The sequence below is a fragment of the Podarcis tiliguerta genome (assembly GCF_965153285.1).
Source record: "Podarcis tiliguerta genome assembly, chromosome: 17".
NCBI classification, from domain to species: Eukaryota; Metazoa; Chordata; class Lepidosauria; order Squamata; family Lacertidae; genus Podarcis; species Podarcis tiliguerta.
In genome coordinates, this window is record NC_139550.1 from 39,637,528 (window position 1) to 39,662,161 (window position 24,634).

At 46.3% G+C, this 24,634-nt stretch overlaps 1 protein-coding gene across 1 annotated transcript in view; it reads right to left on the minus strand.

Annotated features, from left to right (window-relative positions):
- The window catches only part of CFP (complement factor properdin), a 29,848-nt gene extending 11,467 nt beyond the window's left edge, over positions 1-18,381 (minus strand). Inside the window, exons 1-3 of the mRNA XM_083421091.1 lie at positions 18,224-18,381; positions 7,278-7,428; positions 5,634-5,806 (exon numbers count right to left, since the gene is read on the minus strand). Coding sequence (XP_083277217.1) covers positions 5,634-5,806; positions 7,278-7,428; positions 18,224-18,296 — 397 coding nt within the window. The 5' untranslated portion in view covers positions 18,297-18,381. The remainder of the gene's footprint in view (positions 1-5,633; positions 5,807-7,277; positions 7,429-18,223) is intronic.
- Positions 18,382-24,634: the final 6,253 nt, after the last annotated feature.

Below are 24,634 nucleotides of genomic sequence, written 5' to 3' on the forward strand. Positions count from 1 at the left end.
AAACGGTGAAATCTGCTATGATTAAATGGGCACAAGATGTTGGACATAACATAACGATGGCTGACTGGGAACAGTTATGGACCACAGGTATGAAGTTCACGGCATGTAATGCCTTAAGAGAGAATATTATGAAAATGATATACAGGTGGTACATGACACCAGTCAAGCTTGCAAAAATCTATCATCTGCCGGATAATAAATGTAGGAAATGTAAAGAAACTGAAGGCACATTCTTTCACCTTTGGTGGATATGCCCAAGGATTAAGGCTTTCTGGGAGATGATTTATAATGAAATGAAAAAGGTATTTAAATATACCTTTCTGAAGAAACCAGAGGCATTTCTCCTGGGCATGGTTGGCCAATTGGTGTCAAAGAAGGATAGAACTTTCTTTATGTATGCTACAACAGCAGCAAGAACACTTATTGCAAAGTATTGGAAGACACAAGATTTACCCACTCTGGAAGAATGGCAGATGTAGGTGATGGACTATATGGAATTGATGGAAATGACCAGCAGAATCCGAGACCAGGGAGAAGAGTCGGTGGAAGAAGATTGGAAGAAATTTAAAGACTATTTACAGAAATACTGCAAAATTAATGAATGTTAGAATGATGTTGGATTGAAGTTAAGTGGTTTTTTAGCAGCAATGTTATAAAGGAATATGTAAAAATGGATTGTTAACAGGTGATAATCTAAAGCTATAATATATTAAGATAAAAGATTAAGATAAAATCAAAGAGGGAAAGGATTTGCTGAACTAACTAATTGAACTGGAATACAAGAAAGGGAGGTGGGCCAAAACAAACAAGATGAACTTTAACAGGGAGAAATGTAAAGTATTGCACTTGGGCAAAAAAAATGAGAGGCACAAATACAAGATGGGTGACACCTGGCTTGAGAGCAGTACATGTGAAAAGGATCTAGGAGTCTTGGTTGACCACAAACTTGACATGAGCCAACAGTGTGACACGGCAGCTAAAAAAGCCAATGCAATTCTGGGCTGCATCAATAGGAGTATAGCATCTAGATCAAGGGAAGTAATAGTGCCACTGTATTCTGCTCTGGTCAGACCTCACCTGGAGTACTGTGTCCAGTTCTGGGCACCACAGTTCAAGAAGGACACTGACAAACTGGAACGTGTCCAGAGGAGGGCAACCAAAATGGTCAAAGGCCTGGAAACGATGCCTTACGAGGAACGGCTAAGGGAGCTGGGCATGTTTAGCCTGGAGAAGAGGAGGTTAAGGGGTGATATGATAGCCATGTTCAAATATATGAAGGGATGTCACATGGAGGAGGGAGAAAGGTTGTTTTCTGCTGCTCCAGAGAAGCGGACACGGAGCAATGGATCCAAACTACAAGAAAGAAGATTCCACCTAAACATTAGGAAGAACTTCCTGACAGTAAGAGCTGTTCGACAGTGGAATTTGCTGCCAAGGAGTGTGGTGGAGTCTCCTTCTTTGGAGGTCTTTAAGCAGAGGCTTGACAACCATATGTCAGGAGTGCTCTGATGGTGTTTCCTGCTTGGCAGGGGGTTGGACTCGATGGCCCTTGTGGTCTCTTCCAACTTATGGTTTTAGCAGAGTGATGCTTCGTGGCTCAGGGATCCAGTGGGACCTTCGCAAAACCCAGCCGTACGACGTCTACGACCAGGTGGAGTTCGATGTCCCGATTGGGTCACGAGGCGACTGCTATGACAGGTGTGGTTCGACTAAGGGAGCTGGGCATGTTTAGCCTGGAGAAGAGGAGGTTAAGGGGTGATATGATAGCCATGTTCAAATATATAAAAGGATGTCACATAGAGGAGGGAGAAAGGTTGTTTTCTGCTGCTCCAGAGAAGTGGACACGGAGCAATGGATCCAAACTACAAGAAAGAAGATTCCACCTAAACATTAGGAAGAACTTCCTGACAGTAAGAGCTGTTCGGCAGTGGAATTTGCTGCCAAGGAGTGTGGTGGAGTGTCCTTCTTTGGAGGTCTTTAAGCAGAGGCTTGACAACCATATGTCAGGAGTGCTCTGATGGTGTTTCCTGCTTGGCAGGGGGTTGGACTCGATGGCCCTTGTGGTCTCTTCCAACTCTATGATTCTATGATTCTATGATTCTATGATTCTAGGTGGTCAGGGAAACAAGCAAATGAAAGATAAGATATGGAAAGACTGATTTGTTTTTAACTGTTTTTACTTTGTATTTTCTTTTTCTTTTTATTCTTTTTTATTTTTGTAATATGTTGAAATTTCAATAAATATCTTTTTTTTAAAAAACAACTAAATTATTCGTTAAAAACATGAAGGAAGAAGAAAGAACCGAATTAGAACAAAACATTGTGATTGAAGTCCATAAAAAGGTTAAATATTTAGGGATTTGGTTAACATCAAGAAATATAAACCTATTTAAAAATAACTATGAAAAGATTTGGCTTGAGGTTAAACAAAATTTAGAAATATGGAGTAGAATGAATCTCTCATTGTTGGGAAAAATATCGGCGATTAAAATTAATGTGTTGCCAAAAATGCTATTTCTTTTTCAAGCGATACCAGTCATTCTGAAAGATGAATGTTTTTAAAAATGGCAGAAAGAGATTTCAAAATTTATCGGGGGTGGGGGGCAAAATGCCAAGCATAAAACATAAAATACTTACAGACGTAAAAGACAGAGGCGGGTTTGCCCTCCCAGACCTTAAATCTGCTTGTTTGGTTTGGATCAGGGACTGGATGAGATTGGATAAGCAAGAGGCATTAGAACTAGAAGGACATGACAACAGATTTGGCTGGCACGCATACTTATGGTACGGAAAAGGGAAGGTTCATAGAAGTTTTTACAACCATATAATTAGGAAATCACTAATGAGAGTATGGGAGAAATACAAAGACTTATTGGAACAAAAGATCCCTTAGTGGCTTTCACCACATGAAGCAGTCGCTCAAACCACTTGGAAAGAAAGGGAAATGGCTCACATATGTTGATTTATTAAGGACCATGATGGAAAATGGAAATTAAGAGATTACGATGAGATCAAAGACCACTTTCAGAGTTGGTTGCATTATCGACAACTATATGAAACACATAAAGAAGACAGCGAGAAAGAATTCAGTTACACAAGATCTAGGTTTCAAACGGAAGTGATCGAAGGGAAAGTGAAATTACTGAATATTATTAGAATGGGAGACAAAAGATGAAGAGGTAAAATCAGTTATGATTAAATGGGCACAAGATGTAGATCACAACATTATGATGGAAGATTGGGGAAAATTATGGAAAACTGATTTAAAATTTGCAGATTGTTCCCTACTGAAGGAGAATTACATGAAGATGATGTACAGATGGTACACGACACCAGTGCAGTTAGGGAAAATGTACAAAACTAGAATCACAGAATCATAGAATAATAGAGTTGGAAGAGACCACAAGGGCCATCGAGTCCAACCCCCTGCCAAGCAGGAAACACCATCAGAGCACTCCTGACATATGGTTGTCAAGCCTCTGCTTAAAGACCTCCAAAGATGAAGACTCCACCCCACTCCTTGGCAGCAAATTCCACTGTCGAACAGCTCTTACTGTCAGGAAGTTCTTCCTAATGTTTAGGTGGAATCTTCTTTCTTGTAGTTTGGATCCATTGCTCCGTGTCCGCTTCTCTGGAGCAGCAGAAAACAACCTTTCTCCCTCCTCTATGTGACATCCTTTTATATATTTGAACATGGCTATCATATCACCCCTTAACCTCATCTTCTCCAGGCTAAACATGCCCAGCTCCCTTAGCCGTTCCTCGTAAGGCATCGTTTCCAGGCCTTTGACCATTTTGGTTGCCCTCCTCTGGACACGTTCCAGTTTGTCAGTGTCCTTCTTGAACTGTGGTGCCCAGAACTGGACACAGTACTCCAGGTGAGGTCTGACCAGAGCAGAATACAGTGGCACTATTACTTCCCTTGATCTAGATGCTATACTCCTATTGATGCAGCCCAGAATTGCATTGGCTTTTTTAGCTGCCGCGTCACACTGTTGGCTCAAGTCAAGTTTGTGGTCAACCAAGACTCCTACATCCTTTTCACATGTACTGCTCTCAAGCCAGGTGTCACCCATCTTGTATTTGTGCCTCTCATTTTTTTTGCCCAAGTGCAATACTTTACATTTCTCCCTGTTAAAGTTCATCTTGTTTGTTTGGGCCCAGTTCTCTAATCTGTCAAGGTCGTTTTGAAGTGTGATCCTGTCCTCTGGGGTGTTAGCCACCCCTCCCAGTTTGGTGTCATCTGTAAATTTGATCAGGATGCCCTTGAGTCCATCATCCAAGTCGTTGATAAAGATGTTGAATAAGACCGGGCCCAAGACAGAACCCTGTGGCACCCCACTAGTCACTCTTCTCCAGGATGAAGAGGAACCATTGATGAGCACCCTTTGGGTTCGGTCAGTCAGCCAGATACAAATCCACTGAGTGGTAGCATAGTCAAGACTGCATTTTACCAGCTTATTTACAAGAATATCATGGGGCACCTTGTCAAATGCCTAGCTGAAATCAAGGTAGGCTACATCCACTGCGTTCCCTTCATCTACCAGGCTTGTAATTCTGTCAAAAAACGAGATCAGGTTAGTCTGACATGACTTATTTTTCAGAAATCCATGCTGACTATTGGTGATCACAGCATTCCTTTCTAGGTGCTCACAGATTTGCTTAATGATCTGCTCCAGAATCTTCCCTGGTATTGATGTCAGACTAACTGGGCAATAATTATTTGGGTCCTCTCTTTCCCCCTTTTTGAAAATAGGGACAACATTTGCCCTCCTCCAGTCTGTCGGGACTTCGCCTGTTCTCCAGGAATTCTCAAAGATGACTGCCAGTGGTTCTGAGATCACATCTGCCAGTTCTTTTAATACTCTTGGATGCAGTTCATCTGGCCCTGATGCAGTTCAACTAGTTCAAATATATGTTGGAAGTGTAAGGAAAAGGAAAGCACATTTTATCATATGTGGTGGGATTGCAATGTAATTAAAAAATTTTGGGAAATGATATACAATGAATTGAAGAAAATATTCCATTTAACATTTGTTTAAAAAACCTGAAGCATTTTTGTTAGGGATTGTAGGGAAAGATCTGCCCAAAAAGCTGAAAAACATCTTCATGTATGTGACAACGGCTATGAGAGTTCTAATAGCACAAGGATGGAAGACTGAAGAAACCCCAACTAAAGAATCATGGCAAGAAAAATTGATGGACTATGCAGAACTGGCAAAATTGACATATAAGCTATGGGACAAGGATAACTGTGACTTTAAAGATGAATGGGAACCCTATACAAAGTATTTGAAGACACAACAAAGCGAACCGGACTCCTTGGCTGGCTTTGAATAAACATTCACAAACTTTTCTATTGATGAAAATCAGTTAAATAGTTTGAGGATCTATACAATTGTGTAACATGCAGAAAACTGCTTTCTTAGAGAAATCAAAGACTGGAAGTGAGGGAAGCTGGGGGGTGGGGGGGGTGGGTTTTGTGTGGGAGGGTGGGGGGAGGGAGGAAAAATGGGGGGAAAATAAGGATGATGTGTTTCTGGATAAATATGTTTTGTTTTAATTTTGAATTAAAAAGCTTTTTAAAAGAGAGAGAGAGAGAAGAGCCACAATAGCAGAGCCGAGATGCTTACTGGGGCAACAGGCCATCAGGCTGCAGGCCTGCATCTCCCACTGGCGGGTGCTGGCCTGACAAAAGCCGGCCGGGCCGTTGCGCCCATGACACGTCCGGTTGCGCCGTTGGACGCCTTCCCGGCAGGAAACAGAGCAGGGGCTCCAGGGGGACCAGTCACTCCAGTGGGCTGCCCTGTGCAAAAAGAAAGAGGAGGAGGAGGAGGTTACGAGTCCTCCCTGCTATGGGGAGTCATAAAAATCCCCCAGGGAAATTCCACAGATAACCCAGGGCAGAATTAAAGTACAGTGACTCCCCACTTGCATGGGGGGCCCCCACGCACTTCAGTGAAACTGCGTTAAGTGGGGAGCACCCTCTAAACACCCTTCAGAAGCCCCCTCTCCCGCTCTCTCTTCAAACCAAACCCAAAAATACCGCATCCAAAAATATCCGCAACTGGAGTTGAAGCTCTGCTTCCTGCAGAGAGCCCCAGGGCCAGAGACTCTGGAAGGACTTCCACCAGCTTCCCCTCCCCATGTCCACCACCACTGCTGCCCCAAGTGGGCTCTGGAGGGTCAGGAGAACTCTCCAAACAGCATGTAGCAGGAAGGAGAGGGGAGATTCGGGCCAGCAGGATTGCTGGTGCTGACAGAGCAATCTGCCTAAGGCTATACTAAATTCCTCCCTTAACTGCACACTCACAAAGTCTAGGTGCAAATTTGTATTACGGTGAGCTAATTCCCAACACACTAGTTAGACAGCAATGAGGGCAGCACCCTACTTAGATTTTCTGTTCACAAGGAAGCCATATCGTTGCGGGGAAAATATTTGCCTGCAGCCAAGTGCTTATTTGCATTTAACACACACACTACCACAGTCAAATTGTGGTCTCACAAAAGCTGTTCAAAAAGCAGAGGATGTCATGCTGGTTGATTAACCAACATTCCAAATTTAACAGCAGGACAATACCTTTACAGGCATCCCCCCCCCCTCCATGTTGTCTGTGTGTAGTTGACCTGGTACTAGGCAAGGCAGCTACAGCCACACCAGGGACTTATGGTATGTAATTATCCCCTGTGCTTTAAGGCCCAACCCCTGGCGTAGTGTCTGGGGGGGGAGGGAGTCCCCTTGGGGATAATGAGGTTGGTGGCTGAACCAGCTGAGCATCCAAACATACTTTTAAGGGAGGCCAGGGTTTGGCCCTCTGGAGCCCCGGGCCCTTGGCATTTGCCAGGTGCCTCGGCTAGGGTGGGAGAAAGAAAAAAAGTGAGCTTCATGCTGTAACCACTTATACACAATCCATTGACAGCAAATTTGGTGCACATTTAAAGCACATGGCTTCCTCCAGACAATCCTGGGAAATATAGTTCACCCCCTCATACAACAACTGCAATTCTCAGCACCCTTAGCAAACTATAGTTCCTGTGATTCCTTGGGGGGAAATCCATGTGTTAAATGAGCATATGGTGTGAGTCCTGAGCACAACAGCATTCTCCCTACTTGGGATCCCGAGCAGCTGCTCTTTGGAGGCAGAGTATGCCATTCTGGCTCGTAGCCACAGAAGGTATTTGGCGGTCTCCAGCAAGAGAGATTGGGTGAGCTAGAGAAGGTGCTGAGTGAAACATGGGTACAGTGGCTAGTGATAAGATTCTGGTGTGACACTCACTGGCAGGCCTGGCAAGGCCCATTCCTGTCCAGCTGGAAGCCGTATTGGTGGTTTAGGCAGCAGTCGTCCTGGGCAACCCCTTCCCCCAGCAGGTCGTTGCACTTCCCTGAAGTCACATCAAATGCCCCGTAGCAGAAAACATTTTGCGCTCCTGAAATGAGAAAACCCAGCTGAGAGCAGGCTGCAAGCATGAGGATAGGAATCCCCCTCCTAAGCACAAATGGGGATCAGATCAGATCAGATACTTTATTCGGCTATAAGCCCACAAGGTAAAACCAGTCAATAAATAAAATAACATTTTACATTCTAAAATATCAACTAAAATATTTCAATGCATAATCTCCTTCACGTTACGTACCATCTCTAGATATACCATATTGTGGCCTTGAATATAAGGATTGTGGATAAAGTTTACTGGATTTTTAATAGTCATGCAGCATTCCATGAAGTCTTTTATATGAAAGAACTGAATTCAGGAATCTGGCAACCTGTAATGTTCTATAAGAGTCAATGTCCTGGAGTAGATAGGCAAGATGTAATTCTGGTTTAGCAACAGTTTCCAAAATGATTGAACTCAGAATCCTTGATCGGGGAACCAAATATAGAGGGCAATTAAACAAGATATGATAAAGGGATTCTATTGATTTGTTGTCACATGCGCATAAAACAGAGGTTTTACCGTTAGAAAATCTATTGCTCAGCACGTTTGAGGGGAACACATTAAATCTGGCTCTAACAAAAGCGAATCTATGCGACGCAACCGATAAGGTAGACAGATATCGAGGTATCTGGGACGTAAATGTAATGCCCTGATTTATTGGGGAACATGTACCTCCACCTGTAGTAAGAATTTGTTGCAGATCAACTTCCTCCAATCTTTGTTTGATTACCTTTTTTGCTGTAATTAGATGTAGATTTAGTATATCGGAAGGAGAGATTCCATAAGGCAATAGTTTGGAATGGATTTTTGTTGCCCATGGGCTGGTAAATTCATCTCTCCAAAGGCACTGAATAAGATGGTAATTGGGCAATTTATGCCAGAGGGACAGCCAGTAATTAAAGGCATGTCTCCACATCAGGATCTCTAAGGAGGGGGTCTTAAGTTCTAAGCGAATAGCAGAGTTGCTTACACAAGTGGGTAGTTTCAAAAGGCGTCTGAGAAAAAGATTTTGCAATGTCACCAGAGGCATGAGGTTTACAAAGGCGCCCCATAAAGGGATCACAAATGGGGAGCTGTGAGTTCCCTATGTGGCCTTGGGGACTCCCTTCAGGCCACACCCTCCTTGATGCCTCCCGCTTGCCTGGAAGACGAATGGACAGAGGTGTGTGCATAGGAATCTCTGGCTTTGACACAGTTGGGGTGTCCCTACAACAGGTAAGGTTTGCATCCAGTGCTGTGCCTGTTTCTGCATCTGGGCCCCATCCATCACCCCTGGAAGGTAGTCCCAGGTGCGGCTTGAAAAGGTGGGCCAGATAACAAACCCTTATCGACACAAGAAATACAAGACAAACGAGGTGACACCCGAATGCCCTGGCTAACACACCAACTACACGCCCTCTTAAAATCAGCAGCAACTAGGCCCCTGACAACCTTTGAAAACCTCCTCCTAACAACAAAGGGACATGGCAAAGGGATGGCGTCCACAATGTACAAAATACTACTCCAAAATCCCACAAACCCCCTAAACGTAATCAAAAAAATTGGGGGGACGACATTAACCCCACCCAGTGGACTAGAATATGGTCTAATATGGCCCTTTAAATCCATATCAGCGAAAAGGAAAGAACTTGTTCTGAAACATACTTACAGATGGTACCTAACACCAAGGAAACTAGCACTAATACGCCTAGGAACGTCCCCAAAATGCTGGAGAGGATGCACTTCCATAGGCATATACATGCACAGGTAGTGGGAATGCCCCCAAAACCAACTATTCTGGACAACAATCATACAAGAAATATGCAAAATAACTAAGCAAGTATTAGAGGTCACCCCAGAACTGGCCCTACTAAACATATTCCAAGATAATAATGCCCACTCACATCATAAAGAGCTCATAACCCACCTACTCTCAGCAGCCAGAAGCCTCAAAGCCAGACACTGGAGAGACCTGTTAGGAGTAAACATGGACCAACACCAATGGTATCAAATAGTATGGGAAACAGCCTTATTAGAAAAACTAACCAACAAACTGAAACTGACTCAGGGACAAATAGAAGAAGACGCCTTCACCCTTTATCACATTCACAACCCAACAAGACAACAACAAGAACCCACCAACAGCAATCTGGCTAATCTGTGATCCAAAAACACACACACATGGAAACAAAGTTCACCACAGCCAATCACAACTAACCAACCACACCCTAGGCCAACCCCAACTTCTCTCCCCACCAAAGAAATACAAGTGAATGGTAAAGGGAACCCACACGTGACGCTGACACAAAACCCCACATATATACCACGTAGAAGAGAAGCATTGCCAGCCACTCACCTTCCCCCCCTTGCCCCATTTTCCTCCTAATGTAACACTAATGTCTCAAGAAATGAAACTGATCTGTAGAAAATGTAACTTCAAAAAAGAGACATTGCACATACTTTTGTAAACCAAGAAATCTTTAATAAAATATGTGAGAGAAAGAAAGAAAGAAAGAAAGAAAGAAAGAAAGAAAGAAAGAAAGAAAGAAAAGCTCGGCCAGCCCTGACCTAGAGCAACCTCACCCACTCTCCCATAGCAGCAACTGGTTGCCAGTTTCCTCCACCTTAGAATAGTATTATATTTAACTAGATAACTTTTTAATTTTTTAATTTTTATAATAAAAAAAGAGAACACATGGTGGCGGATCCAAAGGACCATGTGTCTTCCTCCACGTCACTCGAACTGGTACTAAAAGCCTGAGAACGTGCAGTTGGAGGGTGATACGGAAGGGGGGGGCATGTCTTCCCCATCCTCCCGCCGGACACCGGAGGGTCCGAGGCAATGACCTCAAGGGAGCCCAAACCCCCCGAGGACCCTCTTCGCCCCACACTGTTACTTAAGCACCACACTTTACCCCAAAACCCATAAATAAAGTGTCCTTTCCTATTTCCGCTATTACGGGCGAAATAAGCCCAATATTCCTATGTCTTCCCTCGCCCTATCTGGATACTGGGTAGACCGTACAGAGCTAGACTCTCCATTGCGGTCAATGGCTATGTTTTAACCAATCAGAACCATGCATTTGTCCTTGCAGAGCTAGCTCAGCTAGCCCTGCACGCCTCATTTAACCTCTTGACAAGCTGCTGACGGCTCCCCGCTGGGAGAACAATGGAACCGAAACTCGTGAACTCATAAAAGTGTCAAATCCCGCTACAATGTATCCATTTTGTTTCCGACTTCAATTATCAGTATAAAATGGACTAGAAAAGGACTAAAATGTTCAGAAAATCATATAAAATCAACCATAACTCCAATTTTCTTGCTCTTGGTCTCAATCAACTCAGTCTCTTCAGGACTCCATGACACCTTCCCTGCCTCCATAATTCCCCAAGCGAGGGGTCACGTATTCAGGAAGACCCTAATCCGGTCAAATCACTCTGCCAAGCCCTTCCTCCGGGCAATGCCAAGTGGCAGACTATGCATACATGGACTATTGTTTTCTCATCACCGGTACTCAGGATGCGCTTATCTATGCATATCTCCGACTCTGCATATCTCCCCCTCCCTCCTCCATATGTTAATCCTGTGTAACCCAACCTCTTCTAAATGTATTCATGACGTGATCTATGTAACCCAACCTCTCTTTAATGTATTCGTGATGTCACTATGATGTATTTTGCACTGTACCATGGTACATGGAGGGAACTTTTAAAAGTTCATGTCACCCCTTTCCCGCTGTTCAATCTCGCCTTGAACCTTGTTGCGCAATAAACTGGGATCTCTTGCAGCTTGCTCCGGTCTTCGGCTGAGCTCATTTTTTTCCTCCGCAGGGACCCGCGGACTTAGTCCGACGAGCTGGGTAGCAGAGCAATCTCGTGCCCAGATTTTACCGTAACAAGGGGGAAATTGTAGAAGCCCACATAACTGCTGAGGTCGTTGGCTCTTGACTGTTTTCACATACAGTGGTACCTCGGGTTAAGTACTTAATTCGTTCCGGAGTTCTGCGGGACTTGACATCTTTCCGCAGGGCCTGCAAGACAGAGCTGCTCCACCAGGCCTTTGGCCAGGGCACAGCCTGACTCCCTCCTTCGGCAATCTTTGCGGAGCTCTGGCCCAATGGCTGCCAGTGGCTTGAATTAATTAATTTTATAATGAATGATTTTAGAGTGTTGTTTGTGTTGTACTTTGTACTGTTTTATTGTTGTTAGCTGCCCTGAGCCCGGCTTTGGCTGGGAAGGGCGGGATATAAATAAAATTTATTATTATTATTATAATTTATTATTATTAACCTGAAATTGTTCTTAACCTGAAGCACCACTTTACCTAATGGGGCCTCCCGCTGCCGCCACGCCGCTGGAGCACGATTTCTGTTCTCATCCTGAAGCAAAGTTCTTAACCTGAAGCACTATTTCTGGGTTAGCGGAGTCTGTAACCTGAAGCGTATGTAACCCGAGGTACCACTGTACTAATACCACATCGCTGCTGCTGCTGCTGCTGCTGCACGGCGAGTGTTGGGGAAGGCCGCTCCCTCCTCAGGCTAACTCCACCAGGCCCAGACTCACCTCTGCTACAGTTTTAAGGACACTGGTGCTGCTGCAGCAAATGTTAAAAATGTTTTAATATATTTTAAAGTGTTTTAAAGGTGTGAACAGTGGTTTTTATCTATGTGTTTTTATTGTGTTCCATTTTATTGTGGTTTGGGTTTATTGGGGATTGGTTTTGTTTAGGTATAATTGTTTTTGGTTTGTTTTGTTTTTCTATTCTGTAAATGGAGGCTTGTATGAGGCTTGGGATTGCTACCGTGGAGGGGCGAGGGAGGTATGGCGGTGGGGGCAGATGTTATAGGCGAAGGGGATCGAGATATGGATATGCTCATACCCCTTCCAATCTGCACCCCATCCCGAGGGACGAGGGTAGGGTGAGCAAGGATTACTCACCTCCGTCACTGGTGCTGTGCAATGCCAGGTCTATAGGCAATAAAACCGCCACTCTGCGATATTTCTTTACCTCGCAGGGGGTCGACCTGGCTTGTGTGACGGAGACCTGGGTGCGCGAAGGGGAAACTGTTAACTTACGAGAGATGGCGCCCCCGGGTTTCTCCGTCCTCCACAAGTCACGGACTGTGGGACGGGGGGGAGGGGTGGCATTATTAATCCGGGAAGATTGTTCTTTCAGGGCTCTACCATCGCCATCGATCCCCAGCATTGAATGTGTTGGCCTAGTGTGGGGCTCCGAGGTGAGCTTGGCTGTCTGGCTGGTGTACCCGCCACCTAGCGCACCAGCAGCCACCCTGTCAGGCCTGCTGGAGGCGGTGGCTGGCTGGGCCTTGGAGTTCCCTAACTATTGGTATTGGGGGATTTCAACATCCATGCTGATGCCACTCCCTCCTCACAGGCTCTGGACCTGGTGTCTTCCATGGCGACACTAGGGCTCTCCCAGTTTGTTTCGGGCCCCACACATCAAGCAGGCCACACGCTGGATTTGATCTTTGGCGTAGGTATAGATGTGATCATGTCTCCTTCGATGAAGGTGCCATGGTCTGATCACTACGCTCTGAAAGCCAGGATTGAGTTTCCACCCCCACCCTGCTTAGGTGGTGAGCCGATTTGGGCTCACCCGCAGAGGCTGATGGACCCTGATAGATTCCATCAAGCCTTGCGGGACCTTGCTCCCCCTGGCGACTCATTGACTGAGCTTGTTGAGGGCTGGAATATCCAGCTCCTGGCAGCCATCGATGAGATTGCACCTAAGCGCCCTCTGCAACTCCGCAGAAACCGGGCTCCCTGGTTTACTGAGGAGCTTCGGAAAATGAAGCGGGACCTCAGACGGCTAGAGCGAGTATGGCGGGGTGCCCGTGACGGAGCCTCAAGAATATCTTATAGGGTTTTTATGAAAACCTACGAGATGGCAGTGAAGGCCGCTAAGAAGTCTTACTTCTCGGCCTCCCGTGCATCCGCTAGCTCTTGCCCGGCACAATTATTTAGTATAATTAGGTCTTTAACGTCCCTTGAAGGACAGCCAAATTTAAATAACAATCTGACACACAGCTGTGAGGCATTTGCGAGCTTTTTTGTGGAGAAGGTCCTGTTGATCCGCCATGACCTCCCTGCCAATTTGGATACAATAAAGGAACTGGAGGCCCCTCGACTGTCCTCGGGTCCAGTATTGGACCACTTTGACCAGATATCCCCAGCCGATGTGGACAGACTCCTCCGAGCTGGAAAGCCCACCACCTGTCCTCTTGACCCGTGCCCGTCTTGGCTGATTAGAGCGTGTCCAGACTAGGTGCGGGCCCCCCTAGGGGATATCATCAATTTGTCCCTTGGCACCGGGATATTTCCAGGGGAATTGAAGGAGGCAGTGGTGTGCCCACTCTTAAAGAAAACATCATTAGATCCCTTAGATCTATCCAATTACCGCCCGGTTTCGAATCTTCCATTTCTGGGTAAGGCGATTGAGAGAGCGGTTGCTAAACAGCTTGGTAGGTTTCTGGATGAAACATCGGCACTGGATCCATTCCAGTCCGGCTTCCGCGCTGGTCATGGGACCGAGACAGCTCTGGTCACCCTAACAGATGATCTCTGCAGGCAGCTGGATCGAGGCGGGTCGGGGCTGCTGATTCTTCTAGACCTGTCAGCAGCCTTCGATATGGTCGATCACGAACTCCTGGACCACTGCCTTGCCGACGTGGGGATCCAGGGCACAGTCCTTCAATGGCTGCGCTCGTTTCTCTCTGGTCGGGGACACAGGGTGGAGCTTGGGGGGGAATTGTCATCGCGCCACTCCTTGGTGTGTGGAGTGCCTCAGGGTGCGATACTCTCCCCGATGCTTTTTAACATCTTTATGCGCCCCCTCACCCAGCTTGTCCGGAGTTTTGGGCTGGGTTGCCATCAGTATGCCGATGACACCCAACTCTATCTGTTGATGGATGGCCATCCTGACTCGGCCCCAGACACACTGACCAGATGTTTGGAAGCTGTGGCTGGATGGTTACGTGGAAGCCGGTTGAAGTTAAATCCTTCGAAGACAGAGGTCCTCTGGCTGGGACGCGATGATATGGGATTGGGGGGAGGCAACTCCCATCTCTTGCAGGGGTGCAATTAGTGCCAGCACTGTCCGTTAAGAGTTTGGGTGTAATCTTCGATACCTCCCTCTCTATGGAGGCGCAGATTACAGCTATTAACAAAGGCGGCATTTTTTCATCTCTGCCAAGCTAAGCAGTTGGCCCCTTATCTCTCTCGCCCTGACCTAGCCACTGTGATCCATGTGACGGTCACCTCCAGACTGGATTATTGTAACTCGCTCTACGTGGGGCTGCCCTTGAGACTGACCCAAAAACTCCAGTGGGTGCAGAATGCCGCGGCGAGACTCCTTATGGGGTCTTCGCTGCGAGATCACATTCATCCAGTACTATACCAGCTGCACTGGCTCCCGGTGGAGTACAGGATCAGGTTTAAGGTGCTGGTTTTAACCTTTAAAGCCCTATACGGCCTAGGACCCTCGTACCTGCGGGACCGCCTCTCCTGGTATGCCCCACAGAGGAACCTATGGTCTGCAAATAAAAACATCCTGAAGGTCCCAGGCCTCATAGAGGTTAGGCTGGCCTCAACTAGAGCCAGGGCTTTCTCGGCTGCGGCTCCAATCTGGTGGAACACTCTGTCACAAGAGACCAGGGCCCTGCGGGACCTGACATCTTTCCACAAGGCCTGCAAGACAGAGTTGTTCCACCAGGCCTTTGGTCAGGGCCCAGCCTGACTCCCTCCTCTGGCAACCTGCACAGAATTTTGCTTAACGGTTACCATTAATTTGATTTTAATTAATTTTTATAATGAAATGTTTTTAGAATGTTGGATATTTGATTGTTTGATTATTTGATTGTTGTTAGCCGCCCTGAGCCCGACCATTAAGAAAAATAGGTCAGAACAGGCAAATATCTATGTGGACAGTCCCTGGAGCAAGTGACTTTTCTTCTTTAAGTTCTCAAAGCTCTTAACTTAGCTCAAGGTTGTCATCTGAACTGGCCAGATGTTTAACTGAGAATCGATCAGAGTCAGTCCAACATTTGGAAAACAAGACTTTAGAACCGTTTTGCCCCAAAATGGCAACTAGATGTTCCATTTTGGCACTGGCAGAGGAGAGCGGGGGGAGTGCATTGCCCTCGGCAGCACCATCCCGGTGGGGTGCATTCACAGCTCCCCCCTTCCCACGCTGGGCACCACGCCCCCAGGACACATGCCACGCCCCCGAGACGTGCGCCAGCCCGCCCACACCTGCTCTCCCCCCCCCTCCGGTGCCGAAGCATGATGCTCCACCACTGCATTTTGGTGACTGTAACCTTGGTTTAAGGAGCCATTTGGTGCCTAGCTTATAAATCTGAGTTTCTAACACTGCTTATGGACGTCTGCCAAGTGAGGTTAATGCTTCATGCAGCTGCCGGGTCTGCAGACCCTACTGAGGTGAACTGTTTTGCTAGCATGCATCTGGCGAAACTACCAATTGCCCATGACCACTTGTGCCATAGTAAATATCAGGAAGCCACGGACTCACTTGTCATTTCTCAGCGCTTCAGGCCAGAAAAAGTTTCTCTGACTCAACATCTCCCTGCCGGGAAGCTGTTATTACTTTTACAAAAGCTCTACAGTGGTACCTCGGGTTACAGACGCTTCAGGTTACAGACTCCGCTAAGCCAGAAATAGTACCTTGGGTTAAGAACTTTGCTTCAGGATGAGAACAGAAATCGTGCTCTGGCGGCAGCGGGAGGCCCCATTAGCTAAAGTAGTACCTCGGGTTAAGAACAGTTTCAGGTTGTAGCAGGAAACAGCACTACCCATGCACAAGATGGATGCATGACAAAGCATGAAAAAAGCTTTAGTGGGAAAATAACTATGGGGAAGCCCCGCCCCCAAAAGCCCAATGAAGAGTGAGCTGCATTGCCATTAAAGACTAACTGTTGGGTTGAGGGGAAGGATCCATTGCATTGTATTTTGGTTTGGGTATTTTATTCTAATTTTGTGACCTGCTGTTTATATATTGCTGAATAGCAACATATTTATTATTTAAATAAATGCTTCAAGTTATAAAGGGATTGTTCTGCATCAGTCCTCCTGGACAACAAAAGGTCTCTGCTGAAACCACACGAGAATCCAAGCCCTTCCGAGGGAAGATTTGGTAAGAAGCGATAAGTAAGTTCTATACCCGTGGGATACTTTGGTCACATAATAGGCAGGTTTCGCACTATTTACGGTACCTTTCACATCTCAGGTTGCATGGAAATGTTTAAGCCAAATCTGTGGCTTAAAGGGGCCTGAAAGCTTCCTAAGCACCCCTAGGTAAAGGTAAAGGGACCCCTGAGCATTAGGTCCAGTCGTGGACGACTCTGGGGTTGCGGTGCTCATCTCGCTTTATTGGCTGAGGGAGCCGGCGTACAGCTTCCGGGTCATGTGGCCAGCATGACTAAGCTGCTTCTGGCGAACCAGAGCAGCACACGGAAACGCCGTTTACCTTCCCGCTGGAGCAGTACCTATTTATCTACTTGCACTTTGACATGCTTTCGAGCTGCTAGGTTGGCAGGAGCAGGGACCGAGCAACGGGAGCTCACCCCATCACAGGGATTCGAACCGCCGACCTTCTGATCGGCTGGATAGCTCAGTTGGTTAGACCATGGTGCTGATAACACCAAGGTTGCAGGTTCAATCCCTGTATGGACTAGCTGCATATTCCTGCATTGCAGGGGGTGGGACTAGATGATCCTCAAGGTCCCTTCCAACTCTACAGTTCTATGATTCTATGGTTCTAAGTCCTAGGCTCTATGGTTGAACCCACAGCGCCACCCACGTCCCCAAGCACCCCAGATGCCGCCTAAGTCTGCTACCCTTTTCCCATGGTGAGGGTCCTGGGCTTAGCATCTGCATGACAGGCAAAAATCCAATAGGCAAAGTATTCCCTATCGCATATACTGGGGAAAGGATTGTGTGCTCAGAATTCCTGCCTGCTATGCAGCTGGTAAAAAGGCAGGGCAGTGCTGCTGCGGAAATAAAAAGTGGCAACTAAACACAACCTATGTCCAGGATTGTCACTTAGCTACCAGTACACAAAAGTTAAGGACATCAAGCTTTCCCCGGAATGCAGCTCAGAGGAATCTGTGCGCATGAGGACATTATTGGCTTAATTTCTGCTTGCTTTGCAGGCACAGGAACAGGCCCTGCCAGAGAATGGTGGCCACTCTCCCTCACTACTAGGGGTGGTGAATTTGTCAATTTCAGTTTCTCAGTTTTCTAATCTTGAATTCAGTTCTCCATATTTCCACATCAGTTTGTAATGATTTTTTTTTTAAATTCCTCATGAAAATTAATCTTCATGTTGGTGCATATTTCTCCTAATATTTTATTTTTATTCTGAAGCATTTATAAACCAGTTAACACTTCAAAAACCTCCAAGCAGTCACTGTTATAGACATTCTTATATGCAGTTTTGCCTAAGGTACACATTCTTGCAAAACAATTTCCCCAAATACACTGATGCATGTTATTTTCACAAATATATGCATTTTTGTGCACAGTTCACCCTGTTATATGCAGCATTGTAAACATTACTTGGCAGGAGAACTGCCCTGCAAAATTTGGAGAATCCCAGATTTCAAAGGATAGTTGCATTTCAATTCACATATTGTTTCAAGAGTGCAGATTAGGCAGGTCCGCCTTTAAATGCAGAGTGAAGCAAAACACACACACACACACACACACACACACACACACACACCCCGCCGGCAATTGATACTCATTACCAAAACATCGCTGTCCCCTTTACCTGCAGGAGCCTCCAGGACCCCAAACCACCAAGACACCACCACCAGGAGCCGGAGCTCTTCCCCCCCAGCCATGGCTGCCTCTGGAGCAGAGTGAAAGGAACCGAGAGAGAGAGAGAAGATGACATGGCCCGCTATTGGGGAAGTTTGGAGCAGGGGAAGTCCCTGGTCAGCCCCTCCTGCAATAGTCCCTTGGAGTGACTCAGCCCTGATAGGTGGGGCAGCACCCTGATCAGAGACCTGCAGCCGAAGAGGACAGAGTCCAAGGAGAGCAACAAGCACTCAGAAGGAGGTGCCTGGATAGCTCCATGTGTTAGAGTGTGGTGCTGATAACGCCAAGGTGGCAGGTTCAAACCCCATGTGAGAGAGCTGCATATTCCTGTATTGCAGGGGGTTAGACTAGATGATCCTTGGGGTCCCTTTCAAATCTGTGAGTCTATGATTCCATGAAGCAAAGACCCCCAGGAGATCTCAAGTTTGCACCAATATAAGTAAGGGGAGAACATATAGACCAGTGGTTTTCAACCAGTGTTCCCTGGGGTGCCTTGAATGATAGTCGGGGTGCTGCGGGCTGCACTGGCCCTCTTTCCTCCCTCTGATGTCCTCTTGCATCTCTGCTTCCCAAAAGCTTGCACAGCTGTTTGTTGCAGCTTCCCTGGCTACAAGCTCCCCAGGCGAAGGGTGCCTCTGGGGCTGGTCAGGGGGTGCTTCCCAGGCCCCTGTGGGGCAGTGGGAGGAGGCACCTCTCTTTGGGGCGGGGAGGGGGAGCTCAGAGACCAGGAGTGGCATCAGCAGTTGCTCAGAGGACTCCCAAGGAGAGGGGCGAGGAGGCCGGGGGAACATTCTACACGGGGGGGGGGGTGTTCAAAAAGGGGTGAGGGGCTGCTGGCCCTGAGGGCAAGGGGTGACATAACTGGGCTCCTGAGGCCCACAGGGGTGCCACAGAAAGAGTGTAGTTGGTCAAGGGAGCCACGGACTCAAAAAGGTTGGAAACCTCTGATATAGGCATATGTACACCGACCAGCCAAGGACACCATTTCCTGCATCATCTGTCCATTCATTGTGGACCCTGAGATTCATCATGCCTTAATGAATTCATTAGTCTTTAAGGGGTTGCAAGACTCTTTGTTCTCTGCAGACAGAGCTGTGGATCAATGCACAAAATCTCAAGCATGAAGGAGGAACCTGTGGCCCCCAAGCCACTATAAACCCTGAAAGCCCCAGCCAGCATGAGGAATGGTCAAGAATGGCCACAGGTTCCTCACTGCTGATGTAGAGCATAGTCTGTTGGGGAGATGGCAGGAGTCTGTAACATCAGAGCTGGGTATTGTTAAAGGTTTGGGTGGGAGTCAATCTGGAAGATACCCCGGGGTCCCTTCCAAACCTGTGTAGGTGCAGTCTGACTCTATAAGAGAATACCAGTCAAACCAGTTGGCCTTAGCCTTCCATTTACATTAGAGAGATGTTGCCCTGTTGCCATGGAGACAAACGGGGTAGCTACCACCATCACCACCCATCTAGCTGGAAGCAAGTCACCTTGTAAAGTAGAAGAACATTAGCCAGAGTTACCGTATTTTTTGCTCTATAAGACTCACTTTTTCCGTCCTAAAAAGTAAAAGGAAATGTGTGTGCGTCTTATGGAGCGAATGCAGGCTGCGCAGCTATCCCAGAAGCCAGAACAGCAAGAGGGATTGCTGCTTTCACTGCGCAGCAATCCCTCTTGCTGTTCTGGCTTCTGAGATTCAGAATATTTTTTTTCTTATTTTCCTCCTCAAAAACTAGGTGCGTCTTGTGGTCTGGTGCGTCTTATAGAGCGAAAAATACGGTACTTACTGTGAGTTTATGGCTGATGCTGTGAAATATACTCAGAGTCGCAAAGTGATTTCATGCTCTTTATTCAGCTCATAGTGGTGAGGAGGAATGAATGGAAGTCCCCTCAGAGTATCTGCTTTATATACATTATTTACACAATGGGCTGCACATGATTGGCTAATTCTGGAATTCTACTGTAAGCCAATCAGGTTGTGGATTCACTTATATCTGGAGCATGATTGGGTGGTTCCTGCCAACCAATCATACTGCTGCATTGTTCTAGGACCAATCAGACTGCTGCATTCTGAATCCTATTGTTCTAGGACCAATCAGACTGCTGCAATTTGGATCCTATTGTTCTAGGACCAATCAGACTGCTGCAGTTTGGATCCTATTCAACTCAGTACATAACATGCTGGAAGCTGGAGACAGAGACATGACTTGCACTGTGCTGGACCCAAAGCTGAGCTTGGGGCTTCCCTGGAAACCTCATGGAGAGTCAATATCTCTTAGAATGTTAATGCCTGGAGCCCCTCCATCCTGTGCTCAGACTGTATATACAGGATGTGTAAATAAAACAATATAAAACCGTGAGTAGACCCAGGCACCCCCTAAGTTTCTCACCCCTCTATGATTGGGGTGCACTGTGTAATGACGGGAACCCCAATAGCCTGACAGCCGCTAGGCAGAGCAGACACACCAGGGCTCTGAAAGGCAGGGGTGCAGGTTAGGCAGAAAGGGTTTCAAGAAGAGAAGGGGGTGCACCTGGTGATAGATTAAAGGCACCCTGTCACACAACACCCGAAGTCAGGAGTGGGGAACCTTTGCCAGGTAGTAATAATAATAATAATAATAATAATAATAATAATGTACTGAAGTTCTCACCCTGAGCCAGCAGGGGGATACTGTAGATAGTTATGCAAATGAAGGATCGAAAGTGACATTCAGTGATTGGATAGTTTGTATGCAAATGAAGGATCGAAAGTGACGTTCTGTGATTGGATAGTTTTAGAAAGCTGCAACAGTTACAATTGTTCTGGAGCTCTATATAAGCAGGCTGACTGAGCTCATCAGTTCAGTTCTGATCCAGCTTACAAATAAAGAGCTGCTTTGGAGAAATTGCTGTGGCATCTGCTATGTCAACCCACAACTTAACAATAATAATAATAACTCCGGGCGGCTTCCAACAAAACACAAAAATACAATAACCTATTAAACATGTTAAGGAAAAATCTAGGTGTGAGGCTGCTCAGTCCCCCAGCTGGTCGGGCAGAGCCCGCGGGTCCCTGCGAAATAAAGGAAGGAGTCCAGCCAACCGGAGCAAATAGCTGTAGAGCAAGGTTTATTGCGCAATAGGTTCAAAGAGCAAATTTGAACCCCAAGGATGGGGTGACAAGGACTTTTAAAACTTTCCCACCATATCCCAGAATACAGTTCGAAGGGGAGGGGTTAACCTTGGCAAACATGTCCAGATAAGTCCTTGGTACAAGATTAGCATAAGCAGACATGGCGGGGCAAGACTCAGGTATAAGATTAGCATAGACAAATATGTCTTAAGTACCCACCACCCAAAAGTACAATAGAAGTTCTTTTGCATGTCTGGAGCCTGAGGCGAGTCAGGTGATGAGATTTGGCTTCCTTTGCTAACAATGAGCCCAGCAATTGTCACCTCTGGGAACTTCCTGGAGTCCTTTTTCAAGGGGAAAATAGCTCTGGAATGGGGGAAACAGGGAAAGGAGATGATTTTATATTATTTTTAAAGCTACATTCAGGCATAATATTTGTAATATTTAACTTTAAAGATGTGCCCCCCCCCGTAATTTCCATAACAAATATTAAAAGCTTCCTTCAGATGTCTTTAGGTTGGACTACAGAGGCTGTTACAGGTACTACCATTCTGGACCATTGGTGGTGCTTAATGAGGCTGATGGGAGCCCAACAACATCTCAAAGGCCATAGGCTCCTATATATATATATATATATATATATATTCACATTCAAAGGTAAACACAAAAGCAAATAACAGTAACAATGGAGAGCATAAATTTCATTATAAGATGTAATCAACTTCAATGCCTTAGAAAAGACAGAAGGCTCTTTGGTGTGAGCTTTCATGGGCCAGATCCCAAGTCATCTGGTGTCACCAACACACATAGACTGGGCTTATTTTAACCACCAGGCTCCCCAACTCCCAGCAATCATAAGAGGAACCACCCTGGCTCACACAAAGGCCCATTTTAGTTCAGCAACATTGTGTCACAGCAGATAGTCAGATGGCTGTGGAGAACCCCGGAGCAGAGCACGAAGGCAGAAACAACCCCCACAGGCGTCTGCTTTTCCCTTTCCTTTCTGAGAAAAGTCAGCTTTTAAAAAATTCAATAGAACTCACTTCAACAGAGATGGATGACCCTTTGGACCCTTCAGTAGTTTGGTCACTTATATGACCTCTAAGTACATAAGGAGAGCCTGCTGGCCCAGGCCAATGGCCCTTCCAGGCCAGCATCCTCTTCTCACCCCAGCATCAGAAGCACTGCTGCCTCCAATGGTGGAGACAGAGGCACCATGGCTGGTGGCCATCAATGGAGTGTTCTAACCATTTTGAGGCTGCGTACACATTCTACCTCTAAAGCCCATTTGAAGCCCAGGAGTCTGGGCACTGTACTTTGTTAAGGGTTGTGACACATCCCAAAAGCAACTGGCCGACTGCTGTTGGAAACAGCTTGCTTGTCTGATCCAGGAAAGCAATTACAATTTGTTATTACATTCTTGTTGCAGTGGAAGAGCTGGGCCTCAGGACATTGGCAGCTGAGGAGGACAAAGTGAGTTGGCCTGATCTTGGGCTTCTCACATCCACTCCATGTGCAAATATCAGCAAGTGAGGCTGTCTGCAGGATGTGCATGAACATTAATCCCGGCTGATGTCTGCAAATCAAGCGGGTTGTAAATGCAGAGCTGCAGTGGAGTGACCCCTTGGAACAGTGACCATTCTACGGCTGTGTACCCTGACTTAAAGACAGTGAGGTCATTTCCCCGTTGCATTTCAAACTGCAAATGCACATTGTTGTGCTCATCAGTATGATTGAATGACTTTCCAAGTCGCCTATTGTCTGTTCACCATATCACTTACATTTTCAAATTGGATTGAAGCTTGTCAGGGGAGAAATACATCAAAATGCAGTATTTCCAAAGAAACCAGGGTAGCTGTGGATTGTGGCCAATATTGTGACCCGTAGTGGGAGAGCACCAGGTGCAGAATAAGCAGCCAAAGGGGCAAAAGCCCCTGTTCCTGGGGTGACCCAAGAGCCAAGAATCACTGCCAGGGATGGAAAGATAGGGGGGAAAGATTATTTCAGGTTTATGTGAGAAAGGCACAGATGTGCTAAGCATACACCAAAGTTCTGCGCACCATAAAGAGGCATGCAGTTCATATTTATATGATTGTTCTACCACGTTTCATGTGAACACAACCTATTATGAATACACATTGGCTGCTTGAGGTGTGATCAGCACACGTGCACATTTTCATTGGTTAATAAAAACATGCTCCTATCTGCATAAGCATTACCATGGCAACAGGCAACTTCAATCAAAGCTGCATTTTTTAGCTTGGCCTACTGTCCATACCAGCTAGGTATGAACTTCTACTTTGATTTAATACTGCCTTTGAGCTACTGTTTCTCTTTATTTGAAGCCTCCTGGTCTTCCTCTGAAGGTCAGCTCATCCCCGCCGTTGTGTGCCAAGTGATAACGAAGCAAAGGGTCCAAAGACAGAAAATGTCATTTCTATTCACAGATGGGAGTGCGGAGAGAAAAGGCAAAGCTGCAGTTTAAGCAACATGGGGAGAAGACAGCTTATCCACTTGGCCCTCCCCACTCCATCACCTGGGCTGCCAATCAGCTACCAGGCCAGGTTCAAAGTCTTATTGCTAACTCTGGGAACACACGAGGACCAGGTTCCCTGAAATACCACCTTCCCTTGTACAGACCTGTGAGATTTCATTGGGTGGGACTCAGCTAACCAACACCATCCTTGTGTAAAGACTTCTTGCTTGCACATAGAGACTTTCCCCATCTCTCCCCCCCCCCTTTTGGCTTCTTTGGGGGGGTCAGAGGAACCCCCAAACAGCACACAAGTTAGGAGAGGGGGGTTGTTCAGTCCAGCAAGCCGAAATGCATGCCCTGATGGAACAATCATATGGGGGAATTCTACTCCTGGCACAGAGCCCTGTACCGTTCTCTGCCATTGTCCCTGTATGGCCCTGAATGGCCTCGTTTCTGCTTTACATGATGCTGCAACCATCAGCTGCTTCATACATCTTGTAAAGACTTACCGGTATCTTTTAGCCCAGGCTTTGACCCATAATTTCAGATCATATCTTATGCATTTGAATTCCCCAAATCCCTGTTGTAATGATTTTATAGGTTTTTACAATACTGTCTTTTAATGAGTCCCTTCACCTCCAATAGTGTACACCACTGAGAGATTTTCAAAATTGTAAGCAAAATTGTAACTGGCCTGTTATATTGCCAAACCAGTCTTCAAGGCTGGTTTCCCTAATAACCAGCCCATGTACATTGAGATCTTCCTCAAAGGCACCTTT